The following is a 10,490-nucleotide window of genomic DNA, read 5'->3' on the forward strand; positions in this document are numbered from 1 at the left end:
ATTATTTGCTCCTGGACACTTCAGACAAAACAAGCATGATGCAGCAAAAACAACAAAAGTAACAATCTCAGCCTATTAACTCGGATCAGGAATCTTTCTTGCTCACAATCCGCCATAGATCCCCATTGACCCCTCTACAAAAGTGTCTGCTAGGCCACCATGCTCTGCTCAGGGCATGCGGGCCTTCTCCTTGCTCTGCCTCAGGGCCTTTGCTTCAGCTATGCCCTCTGCCTGACATTCTCTACCTGGTTCCAGCACTGTCCTCCTTCCAGCCCCTGCTGGAAGGTCATCTGCTCAGTGCCCCCCTCACAAGTCCCAATGTAACTCTCAACCTGCCCCAAACCAGCTACACCCCCCACTTATACACACCCCACAGCACCCTCGGAAATCCAGCCAAGCTTCTAACTTCCCTGCTGTCCCCAGAAGGATAGCGAGGCGTTCAATCCTCCTCTATCTCTGTGGTTTAGGTTTAGAACTGTCTTTCCCCACTTGTTCTTTTTCTTGATGGTGACTCTCCAAGGAGGCCAGGCACTGTCCAGAGGCTGGCCAGTTTTAACTCGTGGTGAAGTTGCACTGGCATCGTGGGTCTTGTGTATCTATTAAGTGGGAGTGAGCTCTAGACTGCACTGCTGGATACAGCAGCCACTGGTACGTGGGGCTATTTCAATGTATATTATCTATATATAAAAAACCCTAACATGCAAATAGACCAAACGGAGGAACAACCGAACAACCAGTCACTATGATGTGTGCTGACCACCAGGAGGTGTGCATGGAACATGGTGGGCGTCGGCCACAGCGGGATAGTGGAGCAGGTGAGCAGGGGTGCCAGACCAAGGTGGGGTGCCAGTTGCTGTCATTGGGGCGAGCCTCTGGTGGTTATTGAAAATTCTTTGCTCCCACATGCCACAATCCTGCCCGGCGCTTGCACCCGCTGCCAGCGCCCAGTCACCCCCTCTCGCACCTGCTGCCAGCACCAGAGCCACCGCTTGCACCCACTGCTGGTGCCAGCCCCACTCACACCCGCTGCTGGCCCTGATCACCCCTGATGGCTTCTCCACCTCCCCCTGCTCCTGAGGGGCGCTGTCAGTCCATGAAAGCAGTGCCAGCAGGACTGGGGGCCATAGCGGGAGGGGCGGGCAGGGGCGCAGAGGATGGGCCAAGACCCGCCCCTGTGCCCACCGCAGCCTCTCGGCCCACAGTTCCTTTCAAGGTGCACGGATTTGTGCACTGGGCCCCTAGTTATATTGATAAAAATAAACTAAGTTTAAAATTCTGCTTCTTGGCCACACTGGCTAAATTTCCCTGCTCAGGAGCCCATGTGCATTGGGCCTTGGTGGACATATCAGAGACCCACAGCGCCTGCCGCAGTGCGGCTGGGTATGCTCCCCAGGTCAAGGGGATAAAGTTGGCCTGGCCTCTCCACTGGAAAAAATTATTTTCCCTCCTTTGCAACTAAGAAGTGATCGGGGGTGGGGGGTGGGGGTGATGCATAATAATTTCAAGAGTGTGCATTTTTGAGCATCTACTGTATGCAGGCACCACGAGGGGCACAGGAAGAGAATGACGTTTGCCTCCTGGTTGTGGTAGCGCAGGTATGGGTCTGTCTGCCCACTCAGGCTGTTTGGCTTCCAGGATTATGAAACCCAACAGATAGGTCTAGAAGGTTTTCCTCAACCTCTGGGTGACAGCTGAAGTCACCTCCCTCCCTTACCACACGATTCAATTCAGAACAGCCACCCCACAACCTCTCATGTCCTGACCTTTCTCAGAGGCCCCATCTGCACCCCTCACGCTGTGCACTCAACATCAGGAACCAGACCAGACACCCCTTGTCTGTTTGCCTGTCTCCATGCTGGTCCCCAAGTTCTGTGAGAGCAGGGACCCTGCCTGTGTCCACCACTGGCACGGGCCCTGGTCATTGTGTTGCTCATTTCCCTAAACCTGTTTGCCCCAGACCAGGTGTCCATTGTCCTTCTTCAGGGCCGCTGCTTAGGGTCCTGACCCCATGCCACCTTTCTCCTACTCCTGCCTTCTATGCTTCCATGCAGCAAACCTCTGTCTAGAATCTTAGAGTGTGTGTGTGGGGGGGGGGGGGGGGGGGGCGTGTGTGTGGGTGGGGGGGGAGGGGTAGGAGTGGAAGCGCCTGGCATACAGTAGGCGTTCAATGAATGTTGGGTTCTATTACCCAATTACTTGGGCATGTGAGCTAACATATAGAACACAGACAGTTGGGGAAGGGGTGGCAAAAAAAATAAAATATAGGCAGGTGTCAAAAGCCAAACCACTCTTCCCTCACGCTAGCGTCTTGCTCAGTAAGTAAAGGCCCGTTGCGCCTCTCACGCTAGCGTCTTGCTCAGTAAGTAAAGGCCCGTTGCCAGCAGGCGCTGATTTGCTGGTTCCGAGCGAAAAAGGGAACCCTAACTAACGCCAAATTGCAATGAGGGAGGGAGGCGGAGGCCCACGACAACCGTATTGTGTCAAGGAGGCCCTCCCAGGGAAAACAGGCCCACGAGAGAGACAAGGGGTAACAAGGCAGCGGAACCTGCGGCAATTTGCACATAAAGCACCGGTGCTACCGGCCTTCAGGTAGCATTTAAAGGCGACCAATGAAATTACTTTACAGTTAGAGCGATATAGTTTACACTTACATCTGACCTGCCTTCCTACAGCGCCTCATCAACAAACATTTCCTACCGTTGTGCTTATTTAAGGTGTCTTTGATCACGTAAAACCCTCAGATATTGACTAGTTTTACCGTCCAAGCATGTCCTAGAAGCCGCGGGGTATTGTGGGGCAGCATGTAAAAGACCGGGCAGACGCAGCCCCGCCCCCGGCGCGGCCGGGTGAGAGGGCGGGGCCGCCGCGGGCCCACCGCCTGCGTCCCTACGTTCCCTGCGGGCGTGGAAGGGCCGCTCTTTCCGGCGTTGCGACTCGCTGGCGTCAGCAGGGCCGTGGAGGCGGAAGATGGCGACGGCGGCGGCCCTGGGGCCGTGAGGAGCGCGGCGGCGGAGAGGACGACCGATGGCGGCCGGGAGGCGCCCTCGGGGACCCGCGGGCCGTTAGGGCGCGACACTGGGCGGCATGTCGGAGCACGCGGCGCCCGGAGCCCCGGGGCCCGGGCCCAACGGCGGCGGCCCTGCCCCCGCGCGCGGGCCCCGCACCCCCAACCTAAACCCCAACCCGCTCATCAACGTGCGCGACCGGCTCTTCCACGCGCTCTTCTTCAAGATGGCAGTCACCTACTCGCGGCTCTTCCCGCCCGCCTTCCGCCGTCTCTTCGAGTTCTTCGTGTTGCTCAAGGTGACCGTGGCCCCGACCCCCGACTCTTGACCAACGGCCGGATCCACCCCCCAGACTTGCAACCTCTGACCCCGATCCCGCCCAGGACAGCCAACCCCTTTCACTTGGAGGTCTAGACCGGGTCCGATCCGTTGGGTACCCTCCCCTTTTGTCTGCCGCCCTAGCTCCTGACCCCCTTTTCTGACACTTCACCCTCGGAAGACCCAAGTCTCACCCTGTGGGTGGTACCTGACCCCGACTCCAGGAACTCCCAGTCCTCTCCAGGCAGCACCCATGCTCGGCCTCACCCTTCCTCCGGTGGCCCAATTCCCGGAGGCCTGGAGCCTTGTTCTGGCCTGCCTAGGACCCCCTGCCAGCCCTACTATGCCACGTGGGATCCTCAGCCTTGGGAAGACACCCCTCACCGCCCCCCCCCCCCCATCCTGCCCTCTCTTGCCTGACCTAGCCCACGTCCCCAATCCTCAAACTGGGAAAGAGATTCCAGACACACCCTGCTCCCCTTAGGACACACCCCAGGACCACCCACCTGCACTAGAAATGTGCTCCCCCCTTCCATCTCTTCCTTCTGCATCCCCTTTTCTTGGGGCTCTTCCCCTCCTTGGGACCTTCCACCAGTCCCATACCCCAACTCTTCCTCCTCTTACCTTACAGAGGAATGTGACCTAGCTGAGGTCACCTCGCCAGGGTTAGTGACAAAGTCACAGCCATTGCTACTACTCTTGTCATAACAAGAGGCTGTACACAAACCTCCCTCCCATCCTCCCTCAGGTGGCATAGAGGTTTCAACCATGTGTGCAGCTCAGGAAGGACCGCCATGGATCTGGGTTCCTCCAAGAAGTGGGCTGGCTCGCTCAGGTGTGGGCCCAGAGCTCACTGGGCACCAGGGTTCTGGGTTCCTTAGTGGAGGAGTGGTTCCAGTTGTTGCTTGACCCAGCTGAGAAAAGGGAGAAACAGGCATTTAGTTTCCCATCATAGTACTGCCAGGGAGGGGCTGGGGTGCGGACATTGCCAACCACCTTTGGGTTCTAATGCTAGATGTGGAGGAACTTGGGTTGCTGGCCGGGCCCAGGGCCTGGAGAGCGGGGCTGGGAGCTGAACATGGAGGCTTCCAGGTTAACTGAGTGCTTCCTGCCACAGCTATGGGTCCCAGGCCCCGCCCCCTGCACTTAACAGCTCCCATCACCAGCTTAGTGGTCCCCAGACACCATGTTGGAAAGAAAGGCTGGGGTGCAAGCTGGCTTGTAGGAGGCCTCCCACACTTGCCTCACCCAGCCCCATCCTCACCTCTTGGAGGCCTCAGCTGTTCTGAACAACCAGGTGCTACAATGTCTGTCTACTGAGATCTTAGTGATGCTCTAATCTCCATCCTTCTGTGGCACTTTTGTCTGCAAGTGAAGGAAACAGTTTACATTGGCCCAAGAGAGATCTTGGAGCTTACGCAACTGGGGAGACTGGGCTGGCTGGATCCAGGCATGCAGCAGTGTGCTCAGAGGTGGGGCCGCTCCCCATCCTCAGGTCACAGCCACTGTTGCCAGGCCAGGAGTTGGTGCCTTAATGACCTGGCCTTTGCCCAGTTTGCAGAGCAGACTCCAGAGGGGAGGCCAGGTGGTCTACAACTGGCATTGGTACTACCCTTTGGGGGGCTCATGGCCCCATGGGATGGGGTTCTGGTGGTTGTGTAGCCATGGGCAACTCACCAACCACCTGAGTATCAGTGTCCCTGTCAGAGGCCAGAGAAGGACTTTTGCTCTGGTCTCTGTGGCCCAGGCTTTTCCAGTCTGTGGTTCTGGACCACACAGTGAGCTGGTCCTGGAGAGTAGTAATTTGGTAGGAGCTTGTGTGCTGGCCCCGCCGAGGGATCACCCCAGTCTCTGACTGAATAGCCCCTGGGGTCACCAGTTCCCTGACATTCATTTTTTCCTGGGAAGGCTGGCACCACATTGGACCAGCTGGGCCCTTTCCCCAAGGGTAGGGCAGTGGGTGGGATGCATGGGGGTGATGCCTTGGACATGGCCTCTAGGCTGGGAAGGTAACACTCATCCAACTGGGGCCCCGTGAGAAACAAGATTGTCAGACAGTGAGGTGAGTTCTTGGGGAGGAGGGTGTTCCTGAATAGATCCAAATGGGAGGGTCCTTTTGATGCACTTCCTTTGAGTCAGGCAGAAGTTGCTGTTGGTGACTTAGGGCAGGGACTGCCCCCCTCAGCACTTCTGATATCAGGCTACTTGCTCTTTGTGGGGGCTGTCCTGATCACTGGAGTGCTGAGCTGCAGCATCCCCTAGCGCCACCCCCTGAGGATAGGACCACCCAGATGAGACCCCTGCCATCCCCATTTTACTAATGGAGAAACTGCCTCAGAGAGGCAGAGCAAGCTGGCCCTGTCATCATGGAAGGGGTGCAGAGTGCTTAGCGGGCAAGGAAGGCTGTTTTTAGCTGGTGAGGTCAGGGGCACTCTGAGGACAAGGCAGAGTGAGGCAGCTAGGCAGGCCTCTTGGGGACAGTGGGAGCCCAGCAGGTGGCCCAGGGGTGGTGGCACCTGGGCTGGGCCTCCCAGGGAGCAATTAGTTGATAGTCTCTCTGAGAGTGGGCGTTCCACATGCACATAAGAGTGCCTCATCCTGGCTCACATAGAGCAGGGTGGTCAGGACCTTGGACCAGTGACACCCCCAAGACCCATGCTGCTAGGAGAGGACAGGGTGGGTTTGGAGCTTAGGGAACCTCAGAGCTCTGGGGTTCCCTTCCTTCCCCAACAAAGCTCAGGCCTCACTTTCCGGTGGGGCCCCCTGCCCCCAGGCCCTGTTCGTGCTCTTCGTCCTGGCCTATATCCACATCGTCTTCTCCCGATCTCCCATCAACTGCCTGGAGCATGTGCGCGACAAGTGGCCACGAGAGGGCGTCCTACGCGTAGAAGTACAGCAGAACTCCAGTCGCGCGCCAGTCTTCCTGCAGTTTTGTGACAGTGGTCGCAGCAGCTTCCCTAGCCTGGCTGCGGAGCCTGGTGGCCTGGAGCTAGAGGAGGAGGAGGAGGAGCTGACCATGGAGATGTTTGGGAACCACTCCATCCAGGTGAGTGTGCAGAAGGACGTCGCTGTTGGGGAAGCTCTGGACCTTACAGGGCCCGGCACTTGCCTTGGGATGGGATATGGGTGCTGTGCAAAGCAGACTGTTATCTGAAAGGGACTGGCCTCATTCTGGGGATGCTGAGGAGGCCCCGGGAGGGTTTGGGCTGAGAGCCCAAGCAGTCCTGGTCATCCCAGATGACGCAGCTATCTGCAGGGATGGGTGTGTGGGGCCCCATCCCCGACTTTGGGGCTCAGACACTCACCTGGACATGGCCAGGATCTTGGTGCTGGGTGAGGGGTCTTTTCGTGAGATGCTGGTCAGAGGCCCTTCCGCCCCAGAGGTGGGGGATATTCTGGCAGAGGCTGGGGTTACAGTGGACAGGGGCAGAGTGCATCTCCTTCCAGGTGGCAGGAGAGGGGCCTCTGTGCCAGACAAGGGCCCACTGACACCCTGTCTCCTGGTGACCCACAGTTTGAGTTGGACATTGAGCCCAAGGTGTTCAAGCCGCCCGGTGGCCCTGAGGCCCTGAATGATAGCCAGGAGTTCCCTTTCCCTGAGACACCCTCAAAAGGTATGTGTTGCCAAGATGTCAGGGGAAGCCACACTCTTAGACATGGAGAATGGCCACTCCGAGCTTCCATTTCCCTATCTGTCAGCAGCATGTGAGGCAATAGAGGTGCTCCTGGGCTCTGGTCACACTCCCTCTCTGGCCCCTCCTCTGAAGGAGGGAGGTGGGGTTGGCTGAGGCTCTGTAGGCTGACAGGCCATTCTCACCCACAGTGTGGCCACAGGATGAGTACATTGTGGAGTACTCGCTGGAGTATGGCTTCCTGCGCCTGTCACAGGCCACGCGACAGCGGCTCAGCATCCCGGTCATGGTAGTCACCCTGGGTGAGTCACCCTGGGAGAGGGCCATGGTAGGGAGTGACCCAGAAGCACTTAAAGATGGAGGTCTGGCCCAGCCAGTGTGGCTCAGTAGTAGAGCATCAACGCAATCAACCAGGAGGTCACAGTTTGATTCCTGATCAGGATACATGCCTGGGTTTTAGGCTTGATCCCCAATGGGGGGCGTGCAGAGGCAGCAGATCAGTAATTCTCATCATTGAAGTTTCCATCGCTCTCCCTCTCTGAAATCAATCCTATATAATAAAAGGCTAATGTGCAAATCGACTGAACTGCAGAATGACCAGTTGCTATGACGCACACTGACCACCAGGGGGCAGACGCTCAATGCAGGAGCTGCCCTCTGGTGGTCAGTGCGCTCCCACAGGGGGAGCGCTGCTCAGCCAGAAGCCAGGCTCTCGGCTGATGAGTGCAGCAGCGGTGGCAGGAGCCTCTTCCGCCTCTGCGGCAGCGCTAAGGATGTCCTACTGCCAGCTTAGGCCTGCTCCCCTAAGCCGGCAGTTAGACATCCCCCAAGGGCTCCAGGACTGCGAGAGGGTGCAGGCTGGGCTGAGGGGACTCCCCTCCCACCCCCACCCCCACCCCCAAGTACATGAATTTCATGCACCGGGCCTCTAGTAAGAATATATTTTTTTTAAAAAAGACTGGGGTCTGGGGACCATCCCCCAGGGCCTGACAATCACAGCACTGCCCAGGTGGGGTGGATACGGGCCAGTGGGGGCCTTACCAGGTGCACCCCTGTTGGTGTGCCACCACAGATCCCACACGGGACCAGTGCTTCGGGGACCGCTTCAGCCGCCTGCTGCTGGCCGAGTTCCTGGGCTATGATGACATCCTCATGTCCAGTGTGAAGGGTCTGGCTGAGAACGAGGAGAACAAGGGTGCGATTGGGACCAGGGCTGGGGAGGGTGTGGGGTACAGTGTTGGGGGCTGGAGGGCAGACAGTGGTGCTCACAGCCTTCCTGTATAGGCTTCCTGCGGAACGTGGTATCAGGCGAGCACTACCGATTTGTGAGCATGTGGATGGCCCGAGCATCCTATCTGGCTGCCTTCATCATCATGGTCATCTTTGTGAGTGTCCTGATACAGGGCTGGGCAGAGGGTGTGGGGGCAGGTGGCCCTTCCCTGGCCTTACACGCCTTCCCTTACAGACCCTGAGCGTGTCCATGCTGCTCCGCTACTCCCATCACCAGATCTTTGTCTTCATTGGTGAGTCTCCCAGCCTAGTGGCGGGAGGAAAGGTGGGGTCAGCCTCAGGCCCCCATGGCCCCCTGCCCACCCCACCCCCCAAGGGGCGCCTCACCCGGTCTGCCCGCCCGCCACCCTCTGCCCGCAGTGGACCTGCTGCAGATGCTGGAGATGAACATGGCCATCGCCTTCCCTGCAGCGCCCCTGCTGACCGTCATCCTGGCCCTCGTGGGTGAGGACCTCTCTGCCCACCATTCTGCCTTCTCACCCAGTCCCCTACACCCACCTCCCCTCTGTTCCTGGCCTTCCCACCTTGCCCACCGCAACCTACGGTCTCCTGCAGGGATGGAGGCTATCATGTCGGAGTTCTTCAATGACACCACCACCGCCTTCTACATCATCCTCATCGTGTGGCTGGCTGACCAGTATGATGCCATTTGCTGCCACACCAACACCAGCAAGAGGCACTGGCTGCGGTGAGTGCCACGGGGGTCCAGGCGGGGTCAGGGTGGGATATGGACTGGCGGCACCTCACTGTGCCCCCCTGCAGGTTCTTCTACCTGTACCACTTCGCCTTCTATGCCTACCACTACCGCTTCAACGGGCAGTACAGCAGTCTGGCCCTAGTCACCTCCTGGCTCTTCATCCAGGTGAGGGGCCCTGCCTACTCGAGGTCCAGCCTGTGGGAGGTCTGGCTCTGTGCTGGGCCTGACCCACGCCCACCCTCCCTCCAGCATTCCATGATCTACTTCTTCCACCACTATGAGCTGCCTGCCATCCTGCAGCAGATCCGCATCCAGGAGATGTTGCTACAGACACCACCGCTGGGCCCTGGTACCCCCACGGCGCTGCCAGATGACCTCAACAACAATGGGGGCGCCCCGGCCGCTGCACCTGACCCTGCCAGCCAGCCTCCCGCCTTGGACCCTGGCTCACTGGGGGCTGGTGGTGTCCCCAGGCCTGTAGCTGAAGCACCCAGCTCTCTGGTAGCTGCAGCAGCCTCAGTGGCTGCCGCGGCCAGTAGTGATCTGGGCTGGATGGCAGAGACAGCTGCCATCATCACAGACGCCTCTTTCTTGTCTGGCTTGAGCGCCTCCCTTCTGGAGCGGAGGGCAGCTAGCCCCCTGAGCCCGGGTGGGGGATTTCCTCGGGGCCCTCAACCCCCCCCGGACAGTGTCCCTCCAAGCGACTCCCCAACACCTGACACAGGCCCTCTGGCTGCTGGAGTGAGTGGGCCCATCCCTGAGTCCCCAGCCCCAACAGATGAACCTTCGGAAATTGGCTCCTAAGTCCTGGGCAGCTGAGTGCCTCTGTCCCTGGCTGTCCAGGCCAGCTGGGTATGACCTGGCTGGGGTCCTTGGGGATCAGGGAGGCTGTCCCCGGTGTCTCTGGGATTGCCCATTTGGCCTTGTGTTGGGGTCCATCTGGTTTGCCCAGGGGTGGGCTTCTCTCCCCCGGGTGTGGGGCTTGCCCACAGCCTGTCCCTGCCACATTTGTGGTGGGTCCCCTCAGCCAGCAAATCAAGGCAGGCTGATGAGCTAGGGCAGGAAAAGGGGTGGGGTCTCCATAGAAGGCTCCGGAAGGGGTTGGTGTAAGGTCTGGAGCAAGGTTTATCTAGGGAGAGAGCCTAGCAAGTCTCTGAGCCAGGTGAACACTGGTGGGGTCCCCTCACTGTCCTGGGCACTCAGCTGGTGCTCTGTTGTGCGCAGTGCCTTTTCCACAGCCCCTGCCCCCATATATGCGTGCCAGGGCTGGGGTATTGGCACAGGGACACAGTGTGTGGGCGCCAACTGTCAAAAACAGCAACCAGGCGCTAGGGTCCAGCCTTGCTCCTGCTGGAGAGAGCCAGCAGCCCAACTATGTCACTCGGTGAGGACTGCAGAGTGCTCATTCCATTCTATTTAATTGCAGTGTACAAAATTGTGTTTGTATATAGAATAAACTGTCTGTTGACAGCACCTAGCCAGTGTCTGCATGCACCAGGTGCTGGGATTAGCTCCTGCAGGATCCGCCCTCATGCGAAGCCAAGTGGG

At 58.7% G+C, this 10,490-nt stretch overlaps 1 protein-coding gene across 1 annotated transcript; it reads left to right on the forward strand.

Moving 5' to 3' along the window:
• The first annotated feature begins 2,916 nt into the window (after positions 1 to 2,916).
• Positions 2,917 to 10,415, forward strand: TMEM259 (transmembrane protein 259). Its single transcript, XM_079770962.1, has 11 exons — positions 2,917 to 3,303; positions 6,097 to 6,369; positions 6,838 to 6,937; positions 7,147 to 7,257; positions 8,028 to 8,150; positions 8,240 to 8,340; positions 8,421 to 8,478; positions 8,606 to 8,689; positions 8,801 to 8,933; positions 9,008 to 9,107; positions 9,192 to 10,415. The coding sequence occupies exons 1-11, from the start codon at positions 3,085 to 3,087 to the stop codon at positions 9,744 to 9,746; spliced, it is 1,857 nt and encodes a 618-aa protein (XP_079627088.1). The 5' UTR covers positions 2,917 to 3,084; the 3' UTR covers positions 9,747 to 10,415.
• The last annotated feature ends 75 nt before the right edge of the window (positions 10,416 to 10,490 follow it).

The sequence above is a fragment of the Cnephaeus nilssonii genome, assembly GCF_951640355.1.
Source record: "Cnephaeus nilssonii genome assembly, chromosome: 5".
Lineage (NCBI taxonomy): Eukaryota > Metazoa > Chordata > Mammalia > Chiroptera > Vespertilionidae > Cnephaeus > Cnephaeus nilssonii.